At 39.5% G+C, this 27500-nt stretch overlaps 1 protein-coding gene and 1 long non-coding RNA gene across 4 annotated transcripts in view; both read left to right on the top strand.

Moving 5' to 3' along the window:
• ZEB2 (zinc finger E-box binding homeobox 2) overlaps positions 1–27500 on the top strand; it is a 113228-nt gene that overhangs the window by 81535 nt on the left and 4193 nt on the right. For all 3 annotated transcript variants that reach the window (XM_061444975.1, XM_061444984.1, XM_061444966.1), the window contains exons 2-8: positions 1–63; positions 5579–5650; positions 12030–12218; positions 12931–13145; positions 15640–15748; positions 16632–18601; positions 20586–20766. The exon at positions 1–63 is cut by the window's left edge and continues 195 nt beyond it. In XM_061444975.1, coding sequence (XP_061300959.1) covers positions 1–63; positions 5579–5650; positions 12030–12218; positions 12931–13145; positions 15640–15748; positions 16632–18601; positions 20586–20766 — 2799 coding nt within the window. The remainder of the gene's footprint in view (positions 64–5578; positions 5651–12029; positions 12219–12930; positions 13146–15639; positions 15749–16631; positions 18602–20585; positions 20767–27500) is intronic.
• Positions 21138–25353, top strand: LOC133265017 (uncharacterized). Its single transcript, XR_009741837.1, has 2 exons — positions 21138–24503; positions 24601–25353. It is a non-coding gene; the product is annotated as an uncharacterized LOC133265017 (long non-coding RNA).

Here is a 27500-nt window from a genome sequence, read left to right as displayed (position 1 = left end):
AAAGTGGAGTAGATCACACCTGGCACAACAATGAGATCCTGCAAGCCTCTGTAGATGGTCCAGGTAAGGCAAGAGTTTCTATTCCTGAAATACTTCACCTAGTCTTCCTGTTTTCACTAAAATAGGTTTGTGGTGAAGAAAAAAGATAAAGAAAATATACTTCTTTACCTGGTCATTCTTGCCTCTTTCAGCTTGTGAGATGCTGCCACAGCCATAGTACCTTGCTTTGCAGTCCTGGCTTCGGTCTTTGGCAGCCCATTTCTACCTGGAATGAGCCACATAATAGATTTACCTAAATATATAACATCTATCTTTTACATTGCCCTTCAAATATAAGCAGGGTCAAGTATGATTAAAACAATGTATTTTTAATGCCACATAACAAGGAAACTGAATGTATTTTGTATGTATATGAGATGCATAATAGGCTTGCTATAGCAGTTTGGGACTGCTCCATCTTAAACAGCTATTTATCAGTTTAGTTCAGTTTCAGTGTCTGTCTGACACCTCTTATTGTAATTTAACTGTCTAATCGTTTCCTTTTGTTAAGTGTGAATGCGATTTCACACTTCTACCTGGTCAGGTAGCTTTCTTATTATTTAACAGTTAAGTACTTGATAACAATTCCCACTGTTCAGTGGGATTCTCCAGGGAAGTGAAAAAAAAAGCATAGGCCAACTATAATAAAACCAAGGGAAATCATGTTAGAACTGAAACTTTTTGCCCAACACTGTGCAAATGGAAATCCCTGAGCTAAAAATCTACATATGCCAGAAGAGCATTAAAGTGTGAAAATGCTACTAAGAAAGAGAATTTGCATTGTTTCCACAAAGTTTATCTGCCTATTAGTTTAGAAAGATAATGGGTCAGATATTCAGTGAAAAGAAATAGGCAGTACAGTTGCAGGCATTGGACCAGCATTGATTTACTCCAGCTAAAGTTCTCAACCAAATCATACCAGGTTGTCTGCAGAGTTTTGCAGGGATGGATTTTTTCCCCTTGCCTCTTTCAAAGCATTAGTTACATCATTTTTAAAACTGCACCTTCGCATCAAAGCAAATAGTGCTGGCTTGAGAAGAGATGAACAAAATACAAGGAAAAGAAGTAAGAAGTGATTTTATCTTTACTCAACATTAGCATTTCAGATAATAGTGTTTTTTTTTTTAAATTCATATATATAAAAATACACACCATCATTTCTTGAAGAGACGCTGACTTGAAAAAGATGCAGTGTGTTAACCTGACTACAGCAAAATTCTTTGTATTTTTTTTTTTTTTTCCTGCAAAATGTAAGTTTCTTTTCTCACAGCTTCAGATGCGTTTTCGGTTTGTTTTTTTTTTTTTTTTGGTTAGGATTGCTTGAATCCTTATGATTCCATACATAAACATTTATTGCAATATCCATTAAGACTTAAGGTTTCAGATTTTCAACTATGAGGGAGAACTCAGCTAAAGATGCTTGAAAGATAAATACGTTTAATTAGGGCCAGAGGATGATCATTAAAGGAAGTCTGACTGCTGCAGAAGTCATTAACAATCTTAAATGAAATTTTTATTTTTATGATAGCCATTTACATGTATAATAAGAGCCAATGATTCTTGGGAGCAGTGTGACAGAAACAGAGTGTAGCGAGAACTCATGTAAGACATACTATTTAAATGAGCTGGTGTTAGCTATTCATATTTGTTAATGAACTAGATATGCAGGGCTATAATAATGAATGTTCTGATGCTTTAAATTTTAATATCTAGAAATCAAGGGTAAGGACCAATTACTAGAATTTCCACCCTTAAAGGAATAATTAATAATGATATAACAAATGTAGGAGTCCGAACTTCTGAAAAGTTTGCTTTTTAAAATTAGGGTCAATAGTTAGAAATGATCAAAACCAGAGGAATTTAGGCTCTCTGTTTTATACGGCAGCCAGATTCTGCACAGGGGTAGGAATATAATTCTCAGTGTTATAAATGTAATAATCCCCAGAGTCTTTTGATCACCTGTAGTTAATGAGGCCTGCAGCACAAATGAACAGGCTGTTCTTCTGCCCTTACCTTTATGCTAAATAAACCAGTGTTCTAGTCTTACAATAATTAAATAAAATGTAAATCCCTAATCCTATTTAGCCCTTGTAGTTAGACAGTCCAAGAAAGTTACTCTGCTATTACCTGTCTAGTTCTAATGATTGGTTATGATTTACTGTGTGTTTTTTTTTTATTGTTCTAAAAGTGCTCTGATGTGGTGCCTTGATGTCTAATGAAAAGAGATTGGTCTTAAAAAGCTACTCATTGTTTATCCTGACTCCTAGATAACACATTTTTCTTCTGATAAAATATTTTTCTTATTTATTGTTCAAAACACACAATATAGACAATAATTCTAATTTGGGTGGTGTTTTATTCAGTGGTGTTTTATCCCTGGTGCCTGACTGTCTACCCTAGTACCTCAGCACATAGCTTTACTCTGAGATAAGCCCCCTCTCCTTTGCTCTTTCTCCCATGCTTTCTGTAGTTTGTCTGCAGGATGCAAGTTTTGAACTGAAGAGCGCAGTGGAGTTCTTACTGTGCCTTTCCGGTTCCAGCACAATCAAAGTTTTGTGTTTGGAATTGTCCTTGACATTCTTTCGTCCCACAATGGGGTGGACACAGTGTGCTGGAAACCATGACATCATTATCATTGACACAGACTTAAATAAATCACCTGCATCTTGGCCTCTTTCTGCTTATTCAAGGATTCTTCATCTGAAGGAAGAAAGTGCTCTTTATTTTTACAAACCTTTATCCCAAGGGTGGCTGGAAAATGCAAACTTTTACAAGTGTTTTCAAAATAAATACAGTATGTGGTTTTAGACAGACATATTACATTTGGTCAGATGTGCTCTGAATAGTTAGGTGCTCTCCAAAAAATAAACCAGCAAAGCCCCCACTTACGATCCATTCAAATTGCATAAATGCTAAGTGCATATTTGTGGATCCTCTGCTGCATCTGTGCATGCAGGCGACTGTCCTGCTTTTATTTGCCTAGGTAAAACACTCCAGAGCTCTGCTCTTGATTTACAGAAGCAGCCCTGTACATTCATACTTTATATTTTAGTAATTTAATGCTGAGAGGAAGAAAATGTGGTGAATATGTATTTTTTTTTAAATTACAGAAAGTGCAATGCAGGGTCACAGATTTTAGGAAGAGGGCAGGTTTAGGTAAAGAAAAGTCATGCGAGCTGAGTGTTGAAATGCTGAAGGATAAATCATGCAGCCGTCAGCTAAACGAGAATTAAATTGTACATGAAAAATTGCAGCATGTACTCTGGTGACCTGCTCAAAGTGAGAAGCACTGCAAAGACTTCATGAGTGCTTAATAATTTTTGGGAAGCAACTAGACACTGTAACTTCTCTTTACCACAGAAGAAAATGACAATAAGGAAGGAAGTGCAGCAGAAGTCTTCTACATTAGCACTATTATGCAAAAAAAAAGAAAAAAAAAAAGAGTGCTGTTAACTGTTTTCCCTTGCTGACTGTGTAGATCTGCCCTCAGATGGAAAACTTCTGATACTTGTGACTCTTTACTACCAGAAATCACATGAGATGATCAAGGAAGAAAATCACAATAACTATATTTATATCTAAGGCTGAACTTCTCAGAAATAGTGTACCTTGATTAAGACTTCTGGTAGGCTGCAATAAAAATATCAGATGTGAGACTGGCCCAGCAGATCAATTACCATAATTGACAGCATTTTATTAATACATATTGAACTTCTAAATGTTTTGGATGCAAGATAACCCTGTGAAAATGATCCTTAGAGAGGCAGAATGCCAGATCTGGGAAAAGAATCAAGGCTGGCTTGTCTGCTGGACAGTTTAAACAAATATTTTTCATCTGGTCTGCATATTCTATGCTTTTGTACAAATTTAGCACCTGTTTGTACCTGCATATTTTAACTTAAGATCTTTAATTAATTTTTTTTTTTTAAGCTTCAAAGCCATAAACATGTATATTTATACCACAGTATTGTACGCTGGTTGTAAAGCTCTGAATTAAGTCATCCTGTGCTTTAGTTTTGATTAGAATGATACAATTAGAACCTGTTATTCTACCAGCTAATTACTTGTAGAATGTGACATCTGAAGAATACTACAAGATTACAAATTTAGGAATGAACTGAGAATGTGCTCTGTTTATATTATTCCCCTATCTTCAGTCAAGTAATTGTCATGGAAATGGATTAATACTGGGCCAGTTTCTGTCCTCATCAAAATCTTTCTCCCAAAAAATGAATAATAAGAATTTTAATGCTTCATGTATCAATAAGATTTTAATAGCATGCTTTGATCTTCTTGCCAGTCTATCACTTGATTGGCCGAGCAGCATCCGTCTTCCTGAGTCATCATCGACTTGTGTTTATTTCTGCAAAATTCTCTCCAGTTTTTAATTTTATTTTGGTCATTGTTGAGCTATTTCTGGGGGCCTTTTGAAATTTTATTTCTTACAACTGCAGCTAAGTGAAAGATTAAAGCACATATTTCACTTAAATCCCAAATACTAAATTTTCTCTCTCTCTCAAAAAAAAAAAAAAGTGAGATTGTATATTTGTGCATGTCTTCCAATAAAGAAAGGCTGGCATTTAGGAAAAGTTGAGGGGGTGAGAAAGAAATGCTATGTATATTTATTTTTGCCTTTGAAAACCCTTTGGAGGGTTAAAGCATAAACAGGCTGTATGTGTGAATACCTGTTGCACATGAACTAACAAATTAGCAGCAAGAAACCAAGTTTGACAGCACTCTGAGGCAGGCTGCAACATTTATGAAAATAAGTGTTCTCCCTAGTGATGGAGCTGCACGCAGCCTCTTTGAAAAGCTATTTTAACTCTCTCTGAACCCCCAGTTTCATGGAGAGTACACCGATCCACAATAAATACATAGTAAATAATTCTACACATATCATGCTCATTTGCATGTGAATTAACACAATTTATGGCCATAAAGGCAGACTTTGTCAGCACACAGAGTGCACAGAGGATGCAAACAAATAGTACGGGCAGAGGAGAATTGCCCACAGTTGAAAAATTGTTACATTTCTGAACCGCTTGATATTAATACATGCTGTTCTTCAAATGAGGTTAAAATGAAGATGACAGCTCAGATCTGTGTGACAAGATAGAAACAGAGATATACAACTTCTATCTTCGTTTTGTATTTGCAGCTTCTTCCAGGTATAGGTCTCACAGTGTCTGTTAACTGATTATTTCTTTTAAATAAGGGAAAAAAAAACCCAAACAAAAAATTCCCTCTTAATCACCTGACTGCTTATTAGATTTGATACTGGGAAAAGCCCTTCATTTACTCCAAACAAATAGTTCTGTTTTCCGCCACTCACTGTCATGTTTAAAGTAAATAAGTTCTCAGCCATCCAGCACCGCTGAACTCATTCAGTTGCCAGAACAAAGCCATTGTACAGAGGTCCACAACAGCCCTTTTCTCTCCTTCCCATAGCAAGATCTTCCCTGTTACCACAGTGTGCTCCCTAGCTTTCTAAGCAATTCAATAACATACAAATGTTAAAGTGTGCATGCTTATTTCACAGAAGAAATGAAGGAAGATTATGACACTATGGGGCCTGAAGCCACAATTCAGACCACTGGAAACAATGGTACAGGTAAGGTATTGCATGATATGAGTGTTTTTTTTTTTTATTCAGTACCATGTAGAATTAGCTGTGCATGAAGAGAAGTAGTGATAAAACAATTTCTTTCTTATTTTCAGTTGAATAATTGGGAAACACATAATTCTCCTGTTTTTTTAATTTTTTCCCCCAATTTGATCACAATGGTGCAGCAACAAACTCGTTTGGTGAGTCCTTGCTATCCTTCTTGTGCCTGCAATGTTCCAGCCCCTAAATCCTTTTAACTGCTTCCTTGTGAGCTAATAGTTTTCAGCAGCATGAGGAGATGTTTTCCCAGTGAGGATGAATCTCATGTAGTTTAAAGTAGCTGGACCAAGGTACAGTAGTCTTTCAATGAGAGAAACTGTACAAAAAGCTTGATAATGAGGATGGGGTGCACCCTTCTTGGCAGCCCCGGATTTGCATAGTGCAGAGTAAGCTACTTCAGAGACTGAAAACATCTTTTCAGCAAGACACACATAAACCCCTTACATAGACACACAGACACACACACTTTAAATGCATATTTATGAGATTATTATGTTTCTGGATAATCTTTTTATTATTTTTATTTTTGCATATCTCTTTTTTTCCCCTCTCCTTAGAAATCAATACATTTTGTAGAACAAGAAAGGGGACGGAGATATTTAGCAGGCATCACCTCCAAGTCATCGTCTTTTTTTTTTTTTTTCCTGTAGTAGAGCAAAGCAGCAAAAGGCTTCTGTTACTATTTTCTAATCCAAAAGAATTCAGGGGTTTACCATGTTCTTTCCAAAGGCCACAAGGCTCCACCCCATCCTCAGCACAGCTGAATGCCATACATCATTCAATGTTTCTTTTGCATTTTGTCACAATTTGAGATGTTGCAGATAGCCCCGATTTACACAGTTAAAAGGAAGAATTTTCTAGTGTAAGTACATTTCTATGCATTCCATTATGAGATTTAGTTTACAGGTAATGCCCTCTACAAATATTACTGTAAAAGGTGGTACCTAAGTCTTGCAAGGATTTTATTACTCACACTTTCCTTATGTTGGTTACACCCACATAAAACCCCAATGCTCTTATTAAATAACACAAGAAATTTACTTTATAATTCTTGAGGGGGAAAATAATAGGGAAATAAAACCATGTCACTGCGTTTTTCACCTATTAGATTTGTTATGCATGAAAGGAAGGTGGCATTGAGGCTCAGTTTATCACTACATATATAGTTAATAGTGTTGCCATACAGAACTGGATACATATGTATTTTAAAAGCTTTATTTTTTTTTTTTTCCAAGGGACATTAATAAGGTGACAAATAGCGCTTAGTACTTGGAGAAACAGGACTTTAAAGGGCGCCTGATTCAGAAATAAGACTTGATAGTTATCTGAATTAACATTACCAGAGCGTTTGAGGTCCCCTATCAGTCCATGTGACTTCCTTTGCACATATTTTCCTTACCATGACAAGCTTTGGCTCTTTCATACTTGCAATGTGACCTGCTCGAGGGGGAAGATTTCATGTCCTCTTAGCTCCTTCCCTTCCAGTATCTGATGGTCTCTTCTGTCTGCTCCACTTCTTCCTTGCCACATCTCTTTGGGGGCAGGGTGCTGTTGAGCCTCTGCACAGCCCTGTCCTATCTCTGCGTGGGGTCCATGGGGTGCTCTGCCTCTTCTGAAACCAGTTTTCTGGGGAAAAAAGACAACGGTTGCCACTACCCAGCTTGGTGCACTGCAAACTCGTGGCTCAGAGTGCTTTGCATTTAGGTGGTCTGCATTTAAAATGCAAAAACTTCTCTGGATGTTGCACCTGGCAATTCCTTACCCAAACGTCCTGGGCAAAAACCTCAGCCTCCCCTTCACTACAACTGCTATTTGTTGCAATGGGCAGCTTGCACAAGTAACAATTACAAGTTGCCTAGTGCTCTGCTGGTGTTTAATTGAAATCTTTTATCACTGAGTGGTTCAGAGCCACCTCCTCCAGTGGACGCTGATGCCTGGGTAGGTTGGGTAGAACGAGTTTCTGTAATGGCTGCAGTCTCCATAGTCTCTTAAGAGCTATGTCAGATTATTTAGTCACATTAAGTCGTCTGATAAACTAAATGTCTTTGCCAGTCTTTTTACCTTGAGTGGAAGATGCCAGGTGACTATTAGGATATGCAGCACCCTTTATGCAGAGTAAAAACTATCCCACTATGCCTGTGGAGATGCTCCAACCATTATTTGGGAAGGAAAGGGAACAGGTCATTAGAGCCATCGGAGATCCTTTCTAACTAATGTGGAAAATGTTCAAAATTTTCTTCCTGAAGCTCACTAAAGGTTTTGTTTCTGAGTGTTTGTCTTCAATTCTGCCTTGCAGATCATAGGCAGATTTAATACTGATGCTTAATAAAATAGTTGAGGTGAGGCTGAGACTTGACCTGATGAAAGAAGTTGGATCAGTGACTTCATCTTCACTGAAAGCCATACTACAGTGACCTTCTGGTCTCCAGGGAAGGCCCATGTAGGGCTTCCTAGAGATTAACCTGGGCTCTTCCAGATGGGTCAAGGAGACCTCTTGCATTCAATACAACATGCCTCTACCTCTTGACACCACAACTCATGGTGCTCCATGAGCTGGGCTGAGCACAGAGATAGGAGGTACAGCTTCAGACCCATTCACGTACAACCAACCGCAAAGTTGCTGTGGGTGCATGCAACAACTGCAGTGCATTTTTAGCATCAAATTCATTGTAGAATGTCATTAGCAGAGAAAGAAAAAAAAACCAAAAACCAAAAACAAAAGAAAAAGTCTCTGTTATTAAATTATTCTGCTATTGTCAGAATGGCCACTTCCTAGTTGTACTTACCTATACTTTAATCAGCTACATTTTTATAATGAGCCATGGAAGCTTTATAGTGGAAAAGCAGAAGTGACCATTAGAATGAAAATTTTAGTCTTTGGTCCTGCTGCATTAATTTGTAAATATTTCTGGATTTTCTGAAAGAGTTACTTGACAAAATGACATTTTGCAAAAGAGGGTCTTAAATTGTGAATGAATAAAATTCTATGGTTTATTTTATCCTACCTGTTATGGTTATTACAGCTAGGATATTTGCAGAAAATAGATTAACAAAATCCCTGTAAACAAACAGAAAATTTTTCCCGGTTTTGATTACTAACATCTGACAAGATCCAAGTAAAGATCTTAATATAATTTAAAGAAGGGGAAAAAAATGCTTCAGGGGAAGGAAAACAGAAGTAAAACTTGGCAGGTTGGAGGACAGGCTGTTTTCAGGCTGTAATTTGTGTGTACCAATGGGGGCCTCTCACTTCCTGGCTAATGAAGGCTGTGGTTTTATTAGCTTTGTTTGCGATTAAGGGCAGCTACCACCATCTTGCAGGATGAGTTCCCGCACAAAATAACTGGTCTCCCAAGCTCCTTGAACCTCTTTTGCTTTATCTTGAAAGGTCCTAAATGCCTCCAAAGATAGTTTTCCTTAAGGCATTTTATTTTTATGTGACATGGCCACATCAGCTTTTGGAGCTGAAAATATTTCTGCTCTCCAGGCTCCAATAATTAATTAAAGAAAGACTTATTTGGTGAGGTCACCCACCATACATCTCGCTAAAATTCTTGCATCGCAGGAGGGGATGTGCAATGTGCGTGCAGTGTCAGCCCACGAGGAATCTGGGAACATGACTTTCTGCATGGAAAACAAATTAGGACAAGGGGGGGAAGCAATCCTTCCCCCCAGAAATTGGGAGAAAAACCTAATGGTTATCAGATGAGTCTTTTTAGTAACATTGGGTGAGCTTCCAGCCATGTCTGAATTGTCATTAACATCACTGGTGAGAAACTAGATACACATGGTCACCTTTTGCTATTCATGTTAATCTGTAGTGCTGCAGCACTGGTTGTATTGTTTCAGTTAAGGATCTGTCGGCTTTTCCACTAAATCCCCTTGTTTTTAGGGGTTTATAATGTAGACATAAACATTTGCTTTAGCTCCCGGATTGCATGAGCAGACATAGAAGCTAAATAATCCAGAGAATTAGGAAGCTGAGTCCAGTAATATTGCAGCAGTCTACCACAGCCTGTTGGATCAGCCTCCAGATAGATTTGAGAACCAGGAAGAAGAACCTCATTTGCATTCAAATTTGGGACTGAAACTCCTAATATTAAGTCAGGCCTTGCTTGGTTGGTTGAATCCCTGTCCTATAAATGCAGTTACAAGCTCCAAAACCCCCCAGCCTGCCTGAAGGAGGACATATGGAGCCAACCCTTGGAGCCATCCCACCTTTACCTGCTTCTATATCTCCTCTCTGGAGAAAAGTTCTCTTTCCCTGCTTCACAGGTAGCATTTACTTGGTCATGGTCTGAATCCAGAAAAAAATAACTTGAATCTATTGCTAAGCCATGAGAAGGAGCAGTGGATGGGATAGTGTTAAGCTGGAAGGTGGAGGATCTTACAACAGTTGGAAGATCTAGGCATAGCAAGGGAATGAAAAATCAGGCTTCCAATGTAAAAAGTAATGCCTCAGCTTTGTTCTGATACAAACAAAAAGTCAAAAACATAGCCTGATGCTCTTCCATGTAAGAGGTGTACTTCAGTAATCACCATTTTGTTATATTTCCTTCACAGATACAAAATGGAGGTGAGGTACTCAGTCTTTGTCACTGCATTCATACTCCCTTTCTCTACAAGTTGCTTGTTTTTTGGGGGAAAAAACTGGAGATATTGTTTCTCATGCTAATAGCATATGAGAACAGGAGCTACAGAAGGACCAAGAGAGGAGGGAGCTCTGCAGTGTTCTAGTAATTTGCTACGCTGTGATAGGAACAGAAGTTTCCTTCCAAAAAAGGAGTCCTGTGCCCTGTGCGATTTGGTCACTATCAATAAATACTGCAGAAGGATAGAGGAGCTGCTCAGCTCATACCAAAAGTAGGGCATATTTGTCTCAGCCAGAGGATTTGATTTTATCTGCTGAAGGGATGCGGTTTGCATAAACAAATATCTACTGTTATCAATGATGGCAAGATCAACACTTCAAATCAGGTGCTTTCAGGTTTTCAGTAGTCCTCCAGTCAAAGACCATGTCTCATTTTGACTGCCAACATCCCCTTGCATTTTTGTAGGAAACTGAGGCAAAACATTTACCCATTTCCAAGCACCAAGGAGCTGGTTAGTCTCTCATTTCCAGTCTTACAAGCCGGAATAACCGCGCAGGCCATAACCCCTTTGATTTGCACAAGTTTACTCCATATTGCTCTCTGTTGCCAGGGAGAGCAGAATCATGCCATTTAATATTTTACTTTTACATGAACTGCAGGACAGTTTATGGTGTTGCCTCATATTCTTATTTTATCTAAGGTGAAATACATAAAAATGTAATCAATCATAAGCTGCTCTTTTCATTTGTGGTCAGTTAAAAACAAGTATATTTAATTCCCTGCCACCAACTGTGTCTTCCAAGACTTGTTAATAAAAACAAAAATTAAAGAAAGAAAACAATTGGCTTCCCCTCCCCCCCCCCAGTGTAATTATATTAATATTTTTACATAACATCCCAGACTTTTTAAGATCTTTTCTGTATGCAGTGCTCATACATGGAGGAGAAAATCTTATTTTTAGTAACAGGATGTTTGGTGGTTGAGCATATATTACGTTTCATAGACATTAAATGGACAATAAAAAAATTTGGTTTATATTTAAGGAAAAGAAGAAAAACTCTTGTACAGACTGTAAAAGCAGTTTTAGGCTTGGTATCCTTGTTATGATCTAAAACATGTGGTTCTATGTAGAAATACTTGAAGCAATACTTTTAATAAAACAACCTATTCTCCAACTGTAAGTTAATTTTTCAGGGAGAAAAAAAAAATAAAAAAAAATATGTGAGCAATTCTCTTCTTGTGTCTGCTACAGAAGAGCAGTCCAAGGCAGGACCTGTGTTGGAGAAGAAGTGGTTTGGTCTTTACTACCTGCAGCTCTCATCTCTTCTGTGGATACTGTTTGCAGGATCTGGGCGCAGCTGAGCTCAGTCCTGTAGATTGAGCTGCATTCCTGACAAAAGCCGTGGGTCTCCTGGAACTGTAGAAGGTTCAGGTTCCATTGATAAAGGATTACCCTGCATTACCCAAGCCTCATAAACTTCTCCTGCTGACCCATAGAACCCGTGATCCTGTTAATTTAACTGCCCACCTTTACTTCCATCTATGCTGGTGGAAACCCTGCATTAATTTTATTAGGAGCTAGAGTAAGACCAATGAGAGCGTGGATCCAGCTGCAGCCCCAGCCTCGTAGCTCCAGTACACCAACTCAGCCTGTATGTAACAATGTTAACTGACCTCAGCTCTTGAGGATGATGCACTCAAGCCCCTTTTCTTTCTCCCTTCTCTCATTTTAGTGAAGAATGCAAATTGCACGTCGGACTTTGAGGAATATTTTGCCAAAAGGAAATTGGAGGAAGGAGATGGGCATGCAGTCAGCATAGCAGAGTACCTGCAGCGCAGCGACACAGCCATTATTTACCCCGAAGCCCCTGAGGAACTGTCTCGCCTTGGCACTCCAGAGGCCAATGGGCAAGAAGAAAATGGTGAGGCTGTAATTCATTTTTAGCCAGTATCCTGACCTCGTGCAGCTGTTGCAATTATAAATGCACTACATGCCTGGGTGTTTACCTTAAAAATTGAAGAACAGCTGCAGCGACATGGAATTTCACAAGCAAAGATTGGGGTTGTAATTTCAGTGTATTGTAATTTTTTAGTCAGCAAATTTGTATTATTTGGCGGGTGAACAGAAGAGCTGAATTTAAACAGGGGAAGGGCTGCTGGAAAGGGAGTTTGGGAAGTTTTAATAGAGTTTTAACACAACAAAAGACGGGGTAGCTGGCCTATTGCTCTCCAATGACTTGATAAATAATTGGAAAAGCTTCAGTAGGAAGGATTCAGTCAATGGCATAAGTAACTTAATGAGCTGGGGCTGGAATGCAAATCGCCAATTGATCGGGAAAACTATTTTTTAGTTTTCCAGCCAGCCAGGTCTGCGGGAGGAGCGATGCCTGTAATTAATTTCCTAGCAGGGTCCAGAGTGGGTCACACAAGCCTGCCATGGGTGTGCGCAGGTGCTGGTGCCTCCTGCCACTGGTTGGAAGCACTGTCCCTCCCTCTCGGGCAGCAGATTGCAGCGATTCCCCTCATACCATCCCGGGCACCCAGCCCATGAGCTGCCATTGATTTGCTGACCTCTTGGCCTGCCTCTCTTCCTCCCTGTCCCCACCCCCCCCCCCCCCCCATCCTGGGGCACAGACCTGCCACCTGGAACTCCAGATGCCTTTGCCCAACTGCTGACCTGCCCCTACTGCGACCGGGGCTACAAGCGCCTGACGTCCCTCAAGGAGCACATCAAGTACCGCCACGAGAAGAACGAGGAGAACTTCTCATGCCCTCTCTGTAACTACACGTTTGCCTACCGCACCCAGCTCGAGCGGCATATGGTGACACACAAGCCAGGGACAGATCAGGTGGGGGGCTGGTTTTAAGTGATTTCTTTCTGTAATAACCCCTTAGAGAAACGATATTGCTTTGATTGGCAATCATTATTAATTTTTCATGGCATTTTGAAGATGCAGATCTTTTAATGGTAATAGCTTTAATTGAGGTCTAAATGATTTTTTGATGGTCTCTTCTAATATGATTTAATAGTCTTATGTTCACGATCGAATGAGTGTGTTAATTTCTAATTTAGAAATTTTATTTGCACTTTAACTTGACTTTAGTTTCGTTTTTATGTTCCTCAAAAAGTGAATGAAACTGTAGCATTTTAATTATACATTATTAAACATCTCAGCAATTTTAATTCCATTTTTCACCTAGTTTTACTTTGCAGTGTTGCAAATAGGAGCTCCAAGACATACTAAAAGATCCAATAATATTTTTTCATTACTTTTTGAGTAACCTTTTCAATCATGTGAAATTATGCGTATTTTGTATAATCATTTGTTAAACATAATTACACATTTTTAGAATAACTGTTCGTACAGTACATATAGACTATCATTTGTGATTCTGCCACTAACACATGCATGCACTAGAATTGCGGCATCACTATAATTTGTATAGCCCAGCAGTGTATCCGCAATAAATCAAAGCAGTCTTTTCCTCGATGTGATACATGTAATATTATATCAGTGCTGCATTTAAGGAAATGCTGCGTATCTCAAACAGGTGTCTGAACTTCCTCAGTGCTCCTAAACAGGCTGGTGATAGACCTTTGCCACAAAACTCAGTACTACCAACAGAAAAACTACTCCTGTCCTCGCCGGAGAATTACTTCTGAAAACCTGTCTTATGGAGGGCTGTAATGGAAACTCAAATTAAAACCTAAATAAATAGATGTGTGCATGGTGTCATATTATAAAGGCTTTATGCTTTATTTATTTTGTTTAAAAACCTGAAAGTCACGATCAGTTGTATTTCTCTTGATAGGTTTTTCTCAGCATATGGTAAGTTCAGTTAGGCAGACACACATCTCCTAATCGTGCAATTTTTGCAATTAAAATTTTTAAGAGAACCCTATTTTTTGTTTGATTTTATATCAATATAAATGATTCTACAGCGGCTTCCCCTCTTCTTTCCTTCCCATGGCTTTTCCAGCAGACAAACACATTTTCACACGTATATTTTTCCTAAACCGATCCACCCTAAGGTTCTTTCTTTTGCTTCATATCATTAAAAACACTGGGGAAAAAAAAAAACCCCGCCTAGATATTCATCCAATGTAACTGCCTGAAATTTCACATGCGAGAGCATGCTGGTACTGGTGCATTATGAATGGTAGCTTTGGTGTTGAAAAGTCTCCTCATTTGCTCATGGCATTTACAATTAGTAAATTAAAATGATTGTATCATATTAACAGTGGCACAACTAAAGTTTATAGTAGTCCTCAGAGGGCGATGGGGGGAGACAAAACAGCTGTTGCTGTTTGTTTATGCAACTCAGCAACATATGAGCGCGGGTCCCTCAATGGCGCGCAGCGGGCTGGGCTCTGCTTGATCTTTGAAGGTTGCTGCTGTTTGAACAAACCTCCCTGTGTCCCATGTAACACCATCTGTCTCGCCAGGAATGTGGGAAGAGGCAGCACACCCTCGCAGTTGTCATACCATTTCGGCGCTGTCTTTTTCTTTTTTTTTTTCTTTCCCCTTCTTTTTTTTCCTCTTTCTCCCCTCTCCCTCCTCCTGAAATAGGCTTTTGTGTTGTGGCCACCTGCAAAAGTCTGACCTCCTACCTTGAGTGTACAGAGTGTTTGGCTGCATTATGATGAATATTATTACTTTATTTTCTTTTCTGTCCAAATTCAAAGTCTTTTTTGTGCTTTTCTTACTTGTTGCAAAAAGGGCAGCTGCCTTTGATTGTATGTGTATGCCACTTTTAACTTTCCCTTGCCCCTCAGAAGAGCACCAACAGGAAAAACATGTCACGAAAGGTAGCTCAAGTCTTCCCTGCTGCTCTATGATTTTAAAAAACATTTTCCAGCATCAGCTCATGCCGAAAACGCAGCCTCCTCTGCTTGATAATGAACTGAATCTTACATGAAATTCCACTAACGACAGTGTTTCTGTCTTTCCTCCACAAGCAGTAAACAGAATTTTTAAACAAGCAGAGTCACACATGTTCAGAATCTGCTAGGAATATTAAGAGCCACAAATCTTATAAAACAGTTTCTCTCATCGTAAGATACCTTAAAGCAACACATTTCTGATGAGAGACTTAGGAAATAATTCTAAAGCAAATATCAAATGCTTATGTGAAAGTACTTTCTCATTTGTTTCGGTTTGCTGCCAACATTTTGATTTTTATTGCAATACTGATGAGACAAATAAATGTACATGCAGACCTTTTGGTCCGCTTGATAAATTTAGAGTCACATTAATTTTGTGGTTTTTTTTTTAATCTAGAAATTCATGGTTTCTCTTGCATAAAATTTATGTTGGTGTCTTCTTTTTTTTTTTCTCCCAGCACCAAATGCTGACCCAAGGAGCAGGCAATCGCAAGTTCAAATGCACTGAGTGTGGCAAGGCCTTCAAATATAAACACCATCTGAAGGAACACCTGCGAATTCACAGTGGTAAGTAGCGGAGGTGCTGGTGTGCTCATTTGCATTTTGTTTAATTAGCTGAGTTTTAAAGACTGCTTAAAATTTACACAGTTCTGCTTCTGGCTTCTTGGAGCTACTAAGGTCTTTCATAAGTGATATCTGAGTCATCCTCATTTATCATGCTGTTAATACCACAGTCTCGCTGAAAGATTTGGAAATAGTAAAGCTTCCTGCATATAATAGATTGTTTGTTTGGCAGTTCGAGTTCAGAAGCGTTCACTCATTTCTGTACAGTCGGACCTGAAGAGCCCATTATATTTTCCATAACAAGAAGTCCCCCCAACTGAAATACAGCTCATATTCTCAGATAATGATTAAGCGTAAAGTGTCTCATTGTGAATGACTTGTGCATGTGGCTCTCTTTGACACAGCATTCACCGCACAAAATGCCACCAGGCTCTGCCCAAGCACAAACTTCCGCCAGTACTGATGTGGAGGTCCAAACATCAGGATTCATTTTCGCATACCATGCTTATTTCCAGGGAAAAGTCTGTTTTTTGGAAAAAGAAAACAAAAAAAGAAACATATCAAATTTGAACAGTCTGGACTTGATTTGACTCCCCCTTGCCACAGGGTACTTACCTCTTACAGGGTAATGTGAAATGGTCAGTCTGGTGCCAATCTCACACCTTGGTGGCTGTTACCAGCTGAAGACTGTGGATCTAAATTGACCTCAGTTCCCCTAGAAAGAGTGCAGTGGTGTAAAGCAGCGGTGGTGTATGGCCATATTCATAGAAATAGTATTTTACTCACTCAGTGAACACGCAGGCTACCAGTTGGGTATCAAATGTGATCACTTGCAATTATAGCAGCAATAATGATAATTAACATTTGGTTTTAATTATCATTTTAGGTGAAAAACCATACGAGTGTCCAAACTGCAAGAAACGTTTCTCCCATTCTGGCTCCTACAGTTCGCACATCAGCAGCAAGAAGTGTATTGGTTTAATCTCTGTAAATGGCAGAATGAGAAACAATATCAAGACGGGTTCTTCTCCTAATTCTGTATCTTCCTCTCCTACTAATTCAGCCATTACACAGCTGAGAAACAAGCTGGAGAATGGCAAACCACTTAGTATGTCTGAACAAACAGGCCTACTGAAAATTAAAACAGAACCACTAGATTTCAATGAATATAAGGTTCTTATGGCCTCACATGGGTTTAGTGCAACTAGTCCTTTTATGAATGGTGGACTTGGAGCAACCAGCCCCTTAGGAGTTCATGCTTCTGCTCAAAGTCCAATGCAGCACTTAGGTGTAGGGATGGAAGCACCATTGCTTGGGTTTCCTGCGGTAGGCAGTAATTTAAGTGAGGTGCAGAAGGTCCTACAGATTGTGGACAACACGGTTTCCAGGCAGAAAATGGACTGCAAGGCTGAAGAGATCTCCAAGTTGAAGGTTTACCATATGAAGGATTCATGCTCTCAAGCTGAGGAACAAGGAGTTACTTCCCCCAGTATTCCCCCCGTGGGTCTTCCAGTAGTAAGTCATAATGGTGCCACTAAAAGTATTATTGACTATACATTAGAGAAAGTCAATGAAGCCAAAGCTTGCCTCCAAAGTTTAACCACAGACTCAAGGAGGCAGCTCAATAACATTAAAAAAGAGAAGCTGCGAACTCTAATAGACCTGGTAACTGAAGACAAGATGATAGAGAACCATAATGTATCCACTCCATTTTCATGCCAGTTCTGTAAAGAAAGCTTTCCTGGTCCCATTCCGTTGCATCAGCATGAGCGCTACCTGTGTAAAATGAATGAAGAAATCAAGGCAGTCCTTCAGCCTCATGAGAACATGGTTCCCAACAAACCTGGAGTGTTTGATAAGCAAACCCTCTTGCTGTCATCAGTACTTTCTGAGAAAGGAATGACTAGCCCCATCAACCCATACAAGGACCACATGTCTGTACTTAAAGCGTATTATGCTATGAATATGGAACCCAACTCTGATGAACTACTGAAAATTTCCATTGCTGTTGGCCTTCCTCAGGAATTTGTGAAGGAATGGTTTGAACAAAGAAAAGTCTACCAGTATTCAAGTTCCAGGTCACCATCACTGGAAAGGGCCAGTGCCAAGGTGGCGCTGGCTGCCACCAACAACACTCCCACTAAAGACTCTTTGTCAGCCAGATCTCCAATAAAGCCTGTGGACTCTATAACTTCACCATCTATAGCTGAACTCCATAACAGTGTTACTAATTGTGATACTCCTCTCAGGCTAACAAAACCTCCCCATTTTACCAATATTAAACCAATTGATAAATTGGACCATTCTAGGAGCAATACTCCTTCCCCTTTAAATCTTTCTTCCACATCTTCTAAAAACTCCCACAGTAGTTCTTACACTCCAAACAGTTTCTCTTCTGAGGAGCTTCAGGCTGAGCCTTTGGACTTGTCTTTACCAAAACAAATGAAGGAACCCAAAAGTATTATAGCCACAAAGAACAAAACAAAATCTAATAGTGTAACTTTAGAACACAACAGTGTTTCTTCATCATCTGAAAACTCAGATGAGCCACTGAACTTGACTTTTATCAAGAAGGAGTTTTCTAATTCAAATAATCTGGATAAAAGCACTAACCCAGTATTTGGTATGAACCCATTTAGTGCCAAACCTCTATACACAACACTTCCCCCACAGAGCGCATTTCCCCCAGCCACTTTTATGCCACCAGTCCAGACCAGTATTCCTGGGCTGCGACCATACCCAGGACTAGATCAGATGAGCTTCCTACCACATATGGCCTACACTTACCCAACTGGAGCAGCTACTTTTGCTGATATGCAGCAAAGAAGAAAGTACCAGCGGAAACAAGGATTTCAGGTAAATTGTTGCAACTATTTTCCTTTGAAAGGCTAGAAATTAGTACTTTGTGATATGTCCTCTTACAGAAGAAAAAACCTGAAGCTATATTCAACATTTGCTACAAAATTAGTAGAGTTTATTTTAGTCTGAACTTGCAAAAATGCAGTGCAATAGGAAAACAAACTGCAATTACCTTAAGAGTACCTCTACTTGGATTCAGAAACGGTATTAATACCTTTGAATAGGCATAACACATGGTGTTATTCTGTTAAGCGCTTAGTCATTTCTCATTAGAATTTTGTCTAAATAATAACATGCATGAAAAGTTCTATCCTGTAGGAAAAAAAAAAAACCAAAGTGAAACTTTATAGGGAAACTGATCTCTACAGGGCAGTGTGGGGTAAAGGAGCAGTGGGAGACCTCTTTGGAATCACCTCCACACTTGGATGCAAAGCTGTATCCCTGTAAGTGGAGGTCCATGTGGACTTGTAGCAGCTGTATCCCATTGAAAGCCCTCAAAGCTTCCTTCTCCATGTTTCTGGGGGTTGTTCACCTATCATGCATGGGAAAGGCATTCTGTTTTCTCATGAATGTCTGGGGAATAAGAAACATTGACATGCTGTTTCCTTATAGCTCCTTCCTTCAGCCCACCTACTGCCCTTCCCAGACTACCAGTTCTCTAATCCTGCCAGTCATCTGGAACAGCTTTGAAAAAAACCTGGAGATTAAACAAAATTATTTGGAGAGGTAGCAGCTAGGGACCTTAATCGCAGAGGAAGTCTTTCCCTGGACATGTAATCTGTGTCGGCACTTATTCATGCCTGGGTACAACATTTAATCCTTTTCTCAGAGTCTAATACATGAGTAGCAAAGGATTTTGCCACTTGCACTCCTACAGCAAAGAGCTGCTTTACAAAAGGCACATACTTTTATATCTTTCTTCTGGGTTTGTTCAGATATAACGCACAGAGTTTAGTTAAATGAGATTAACTGATTATAGTTTTGTTTTTTTTTTTTTTTTTTTTTACATTTGTTCATGTTCCCTTATGTCCTATTATGGTCTATTAGTAATTTTACTGACTAGTAAAGGTTTTATAGTTTCAGATGTGAAAATCAGGTATGGTTTTACATTACAGGCTGCAATCCCTCTTTGCACAATAGGAGCATAAATAGCACTGCACCTCCATAACAGCTGTTCCACTATTCCAATTTACAGTACATCTGCCCTCTTTGTAAATGTATTTAAGCCTATTTAATCTTCTCTAATATTAATTAGTGCAAACCTAGTCTAAGAAAAACCGAACAGTGTGATAGCAAATGGAAATGTATGTTATCATGCAAGTTTGCACTCTCTTTGGATCAAGACAAAATAAATATCAAGAAATTTAATAATTTACTGATCCACATTCATTATTGCTTAATGCTGAAGGCTGTTTTAACATAGATAGAACATTGATAAAAAGTGTTATTAATATTCCCTATTTCAAATTACAAAATTAAATATAAAAATATAGCTTGAGGCCTTTAGTCGGGTGACATACATTTAAATGGATTGCATAATAATAACATTTGTACCTAAATATAAAATTCAATTAAAACCTTTCTACAGATACAGAATATAACCAAGTTTCTGTGTTTTGCAAGGAATGATCTCGTAGGTGTTGCTTACACTTACACCTGTAAAATATTACAATACCTTTTGCTGTCCACAGAGAACCTCCCCTTTGCTTTTTCTCCCCCTTGAAAATATTTAGTGCTGAGATTATTGTGTAAATCATACTACTGCAGAGTGCTCAAAGACAGAAAGTTGGTCTAAGACACAGAAGGCTTCAAATTTTTTCTACAGTTCTCATCAGATGTAGTTTCATTTCCAACGGGTTCCTAAACTGAGAGGACTACCATCCTAAGCAGACATAATTTTGACTTCTCTCGGATGGGTGGTTCCTCCATGGGAAGGTGCGGTGGTAGAAATGGGTGTCACTGACGGGTGGTTCCCTCACAGGGAGAATTGCTTGATGGAACCCCAGACTACATGTCCGGCCTTGATGACATGACGGACTCCGACTCCTGTCTGTCCCGAAAGAAGATCAAGAAGACAGAAAGTGGCATGTATGCATGTGACCTATGTGACAAGACATTCCAGAAGAGCAGTTCCCTGCTGCGACACAAATACGAGCACACAGGTAGGATGGCCGTGCGTGCCAAGGGGAGGGTTGAGGTGCATACTGTGCTCTTCATAGTCTTTTGTAAGTACGCTTGTACAGTGAATGGTTTGGAAAGTGGAGAGGCTTTCAATAGGGCAGAAAGAACATCATTTGCTCAGTTCAACACATTGTTTAACTCTTTTTAATAGTAATTGCTTGGTGAAGAGCTGTTGGATGTGATGGGGTGAATCCTGGCAGGTGCTATGTGATGTGTCATGCCGAGCACAATCACAATGGTGGCACTCAGCATCTTGCAGGATAAGCCCTCTTCAAATAAGGCAGGCCCTAGCACTCTGAAAGAACTGCAACTTGGTCAACACAAAGTCTGGTGCAGGAAGGAAGGGTCCTAGACATTATCTGACCCTGCACCATTTAATCCTGTAGAAGTTCCACTGATGTTAGCAGCATGAGAGCAGGCTCTGGCTGAGTTATCTGAAAGTAAACTCCTCACAGGGATTGCTCTTGCTGTGATCTTGCACACCAGCAGCACAGGCAGGTTGCATTTCACTTTTTTGCTTCTCAGTTAATGCCCAGGGAAGGCTTCTTTCTTTCCCAAGTAGGGACTGATTTTTGTCTAGTTCAAGGAAGCTTGCCAAAGCTCACCATGGATTGTCAGCTTAAAATATATTTTGGTTTGAAAAAGACCCTCCACCACACCTATGCTGGCCATGATTCTCCTTGCAGGCAGTGCTCCCTTTCCCACTCTCAGTCAGGACAGGCATGAGTCCGGAGGTGGAGAGCTCTCCAAGAGGGATACATCAGCTCAGCGTGTTTCACTTAGGGGAAAATGGGACCGGAGCTCCCCCCATATAATAGAGATATCAAGTTATATTAGACAAAGGGAATGTGAATTATCATGTGAATTATTGTGCAGCAGGACATAAACCAAACACCAACTTCCTAGAGTTAGAAAAAGCTTACTCAGGAGGAAACTTTCCTTAACTTTGAAAGCTGAGTCCCAATTCAGGAAACGAAGCAAGTCACATCATCCTTCAATCTCACCATGTGATGGTAAAAAACGTATACCTCTCTATTAATACATGTTCCAGGCTGCACATAACTATTTGGCATTTCATATATGAAAAAATTACAATTCAGAAGTGGACTGTGCCTTTAAAAAAAAAATCTTTATTTTGTTATTTTCCTTCTTATACTTTTCTTCCAAATTTTAAGATAATCCCACACAGGAAAATAAAAAAGAAAGTAAAAATACATACGGGATTAGGAAAGAAAATTAAAAGCAATGTTTTGGACTAGATCAGCTAGTTCATTGCTGAAATGTGCTTCCCACTATGTTATTCAGATCAAATTGTTTATTCGGTAGAAGAAGCTTTGAAGGCTTTATGTCCCTGCACCTTTTCTCTCCTGAATGATTTTATTACAGCCATCTGCAAACATTATGGCTTACTACACTAGTACCGTAAAGCTCTCATGTTAGAACTGGCCTTCATATATACTGGGATCTGGACATATGGTTGAATCCCATAAAGTTGGTAGTCCATAAGGTCGACAGACATATGGTTGAAAGGCTCAAAATTTGACAAGCTGAAATCTGTGCAATCACCTTGATTTGCAAAATAAACTGCATTTGTAAAAGCAAAAATATGTTCTGGTCTTTAAGTAGCAGGGGAACCTACTGCCTAGAAAAATACCATACAGCTGCAGTGTAGGGACTTTTCTTCTTTGCTCTGTCCCTTTCAGTTTCTCAACTTTACATCCATCAATTTTATTGGACTCAGCCTTATGATCCAGAACGTGTATACGGTGTCATATTTAATACGCTAGAACTACAGCACATCATCAAGCTTGAGTGTGGCATTTAGAGACAGGAAGGATGGTCTTGTGGCAAAGGCACAGGCGCTGAGGCTGAGAGAACTGCACTTTTTCCTGCCTTGCCACAGACTTCCTTTGTGAATTCCACCAAATTGCTTCACCTTCTTTCACCTTTGCCCATCTTTGAAATAGAGGGAAATGATACCAGCCCACCTCTCTGGGTTGCTGTAAATCTTAATTCATGCAGGCTGAAATCCTGTGATGGAACTTGCTGTATAAATTGTGAAGTATTATTAATGACATGCTTGCTTTTATCCTCCACACATCGCGCTAAAGTTAGATAGAGGTGGTTGGAGCTGTGAAGACCTTGGCTGGGCTAGCTCCATCACAGATCCACAGCCTTCAGGAGGCAAAATGCACTGGGACTTCAGCTAGTAGCTTAGCGTGCATCTTAAGTGAATTTCAAATTAATTTGATAGTTTTGGAAAAAAGCTTGCAATTGCATCTATAATATAGGTATGAAATTGCAGTCTGTTCAGTGGAAGGAACCAAATTGGAAGTATCAGCCTCTTCTGCATTTGGGATCATTCTAAGTGTAGGCCCAGATTTTTCAGTCAACTTTTTTAAACCTAAAAAAGAGAAAAAGCTTATTTTCTGAGTGTGTTGCTGTTTTCTGACCAGCTGATCATGATCTGTTGTTACTTCATTAAAAACATATTTTTAGGAGGAACACTTCCTGTCTTTCCTGGAGAAGCACAAGTGCTGGATGTTTTTTATACTGATGTCTTTCTTCCTGAGTGAAAAAAAAAAAAACTATGTGCTTTTTTGGTTTTTGCTTTTTTTGATATTTGAACAATTAGATTTTTATTTGTCACCACTCTTCATGGTTCACAAACCCATTGCAAACAATACTAGAATGAGGGTTGAGAGATTCAGACAGAGGCCATGCACTTGCTTTGCAGCCCCTAAATATTTACCCCAGAGAAATCATCTGGAGCAAAAAATAACATTGACAGATGAGATGCCGTAATCATGTGTTACACCAACTGCTGTAAAGGAGAAAACAGGAATGTCACTGAAGTATTGCAGTGAAGCTGTTTCCCTTCCAGGGCAAGAAGAATGGGATTTGGCCAGTTCTTTGTGTCAACCCAAGAACTTCTAGTAGGACCATGTGGACGCAGATCAGGGAGCTCTGCCATTACCTCTGTACTCCATACCTGCCACAGCTTGAGTACAGTAGGAAAAGGGGCCCAGATTTCACAATCCATAATTTTTAATTTATGCAGCATTACCAGTATTCTGAAATAGCTTCTAGCTTCATGTGGAGAAGGAAAATTCATTGTGTTACTGCAATGAGCAAAATGCATTGCTTCTGGCATCTGAATCTGAAATTTAGTGTAAAGGCCACTGCTTGTTGCAGGACCAAATTCTGCCAAGTTAATTTTGGGATAACATTTAATTTTAAGAGAAGTTATATTGTCCCTCTGAGAATTTGAGCTTCACAAGATTCTATTTCTTTAAAACCAGCAAATGCAGCACTGTAACTAGGGTGCAGAGCATGGCAGGTAGCACAGGAATTCAGTGCTCACATTATTTTCCTGGGAAGTCTTATGAACTCATCCTAACTTTGGACAGGTTAAAATTAGTTGAGTGGATACTGCATGTGTCTAATTTCAGATCTATCCACGCTGCTTAGCAGAAGGCTCAAGAAACTTTCCATATTAAAGATGAAGATGGTTCCCTTCATGGTAAAGCATTGGTACCATCTGATGAGCAAAAAAAAATATTTGTGTTGCAGATAAGGAGGGCAAACAGTAGTGGGTAAGTGAGCAAGAAAGCAAACAAAATGGAGCATCTGGAAATAAGAGAAATATCCTAGCTCCTGGGTAGCAATTCAACCCCCCTTGGTCATCAGTGCTGTGTTGGGCTGCTTCAGGAGTAAGGTGAGCATCTGGAAATAAGAGAAATATCCTGGCTCCTGGCTACTAATCCAGTGCCCTTGGGTCATCAGTGCTGTGTTGGGCTGATTCAGAAGTAAAGGTGAATTTGTTCTGCTGTCGTCAACACCCATGTCTGCTACACACCAGCTTTATTGTAGCTTCCCAAGGAAACTTGCAGTGTGCTTGCTCTGCAACAAAACCTGGAAACAGTTTTTCAGAATCCTACCTAGAAATTTTAAATCCTTTCATTGTTGTTCTATATTACATCATATTCTATTTTATTACTTGTGTGGGCTGTCGAGGGCCTCATAACTGTGCTAGTGCTTTCATCCTTTCCTTTTCCACTGTATATTTTATTAAGACCTCTTTTATATTTTTGTAGCTTTCATGCTGATGCAGGCACTAGTTTTATTTCCAGATTGATTCTGTAAACTAAATATTGTTCTTGAGCCTGGTAGCAAATCAGCTCTCTCTGGCTAGTATTTTGAATTCCCAGCTCAGGAGTTTTCTTTATTTAGAGCTTGATTCATAAAAAATTTACATGCTATTTAAAGATTATTTTTTCTTGCTTTACTCTGATGCAAGTTTAGAATTCCCTCTTTTACACTCAAATAAAGAAAAAAAAAGGATATATTCTATGCTTGTGAAATCTGTTCTGTAGAAAGGTCTTCTATTGAAAATGGAACAGGTGCAGCTTGGGCAATTATATATAAATTGCATTTATCTGGCACCTTTGACCGCTTCGCTGTGCTCTGGCTGCTAATCCATCTCCACTGGGACTACAACTAACATCCAAACCCCCAAGCAACTTCAAAAGAACTGCCTTCAAAAAATAAAAACAAACTGTCACAGAGATGTTTCCTTCTTTTCTCCAAAGAGTGGGATTTCTGTTTGGCCCCCTCCCACAGAAAAAAGACCCACTTGCCTTAGGCAAAGGATGGGTGATATTTAGTTTCGGACCAGTGACAGTTTATGATCTGATGTCTTATGACTTTTAAGCCACTGCAAATGTGAAACTCATAGCTTTTTCACTCAAAGGCTTTTAGCCCAGGAAGACTGAGAGATACTTACTGTTAGAGGTTTTTTTGTTGTTTTGTTTTGACAGAAACACAATTCTAGAGACTTTGCAAAGAGATTAGTTATAATTTCCCCTCTGTAAATTGAGTGCAGGCCCCCGTGGGAACCTCTTTTTTGCAGATGGTGGAATAAAAAAAAGCCCAAACATTTCCTTTAGATATTTGAGAGAGATTTATCACTGTTTCACTGCAAAATGTGACATCTACCTCACGCATCTACCTGATAACACAGAGTGTTCTGTGAGCTCTCCTGTGAGGTGCCATGGGTATCTCTCTCTCTCAGCTCAATCCCCATGGATGACACAGGTCATCTGAAATGAAACTGGGTAAAATGTGGGATGGGATGTTCAAATCTTTCTTTCAACCCATCTAGTGCACTGACATGATATTGCACAACAATGCTCTTACTTCATGCTAGCTAAATAGCTGACACAGCAGCCAGAACTACTTAAAGTTGTAGGTTCTTCCCAACCACCTAAAGGTGTAGGTCTCCCCACCCACCTACAATTCTAGGTTCTCCCTATCCACCTACAGCTGTTGACTTATCCCCATCAACCTACAATTGTAGATTTATCCCCATCAACCTACAATTGTAGATTTATCCCCATCCCCAGTGCAAAATACCTTACTTCAGCTTTATTTTATGGCCTACTAATGCATTGTAGGGATTAGGTACTCCTTTTAAATGGCTGAAATATTGGGTTTTGCACACAGGGGAAAAAAATAATTCTCCCACAAATGTTCAGAAACCCGATACATTTAAAAACATATTTCAATTAGTGTTGTAACAGCTGCATGCTGTGCACTGCTAAGGTATGTTGTATGGTGTTTGAACAAAGAACTTTGCTCAAGCTGTCATGTTCCCTCAGATCAAAACTGAGTCCTTGATACGGATGTGGTAGACTAAATAGCTCTAATATAGCCTTTTTAGTACTAATATAAATGAATATGAAAATACAAAGTTATTAATATGAAAATACAAAGTTATTAATATGAAAATACAGAATTTTAATCTTCTCATTTCTGAGTTAATGTATAAAATATAGATGATTTCCTGCCAGGCTACCACTTCGCTGGCTGGAGGGAGGCCCCAGGTACCATGAGCAGGAAACGCAGCATTGAGTGAATGCTGCGTGCAAGGGATGAGCAAAGCAAAGACTGAGGGACAGGCAGGTGGAGACAGGTCTGGATGAGAAGCAGTGGAAGTGGCTGACTTCTGTTTGAAGAGAGAAAAAGTGCTGGACAATTGGATGGAGCACAGCTGTGGGGTGAGAAGGGTGTACTGGGCATTAAAAAAATCAGGAAATAACCGAGAAGGAGCATTGCTGTGGAGAAGTGGAACAAGATGAGGGTTGGACTTACTGATGTTGGGGAAAAGTAAGTCAGAGGGAGGGACTGAGACAGCGTGGGCAGTTCAGTGAGGAGGAGGACACAAAAAAAGTCCTGAGGAAAAGCAGAAGGACTATGAGGAAAAAAAATAAAGGAACAAAATTAGCAACTATGGAGATACTAGCAAAGGGATGGTAGTGTGTTGCTCTGAGTGAGCTCAGCAGGACACCTGGGATGAGGCAGGGATGCAGGCAGGCCTATCATCTGGTGCATCTAGCCAGGTGGTTGGTGGCATTGGGAAAGCTCCCACCTCACTCATGAAGGTTTTCTTTGGGCAGTGCTGAGGTTTAAGGAGTGCTTAGGTCAAGAATGCTTTGGGATTTTATGCTAATTTGAGTAAGTGACTAAATCGTGCTAAAATCTCCTGAGCTATGACTGTGGGATTTCCCCACTGTGGCAAGCTTCTGCTCTGAATCCAGGTAGTTGCCTCACAGTTCTGGATTTGGTGTACTTCCAGGTAAGAAATGCATAATTAGGAAACAGTTCATAAAAGCAATGCTGCTATAATCCAGTATATCAAGCTTGAATTTTCAGT

The sequence above is a fragment of the Pezoporus flaviventris genome, unplaced genomic scaffold (assembly GCF_033815535.1).
Source record: "Pezoporus flaviventris isolate CSIRO_AGI_PZ_B2104156 unplaced genomic scaffold, CSIRO_AGI_Pfla_v1 ptg000001l, whole genome shotgun sequence".
Taxonomy (NCBI): Eukaryota; Metazoa; Chordata; class Aves; order Psittaciformes; family Psittacidae; genus Pezoporus; species Pezoporus flaviventris.
The sequence above is the reverse complement of the archived record's forward strand: the minus strand, read 5'-3'. Positions and strand labels throughout refer to the sequence as shown.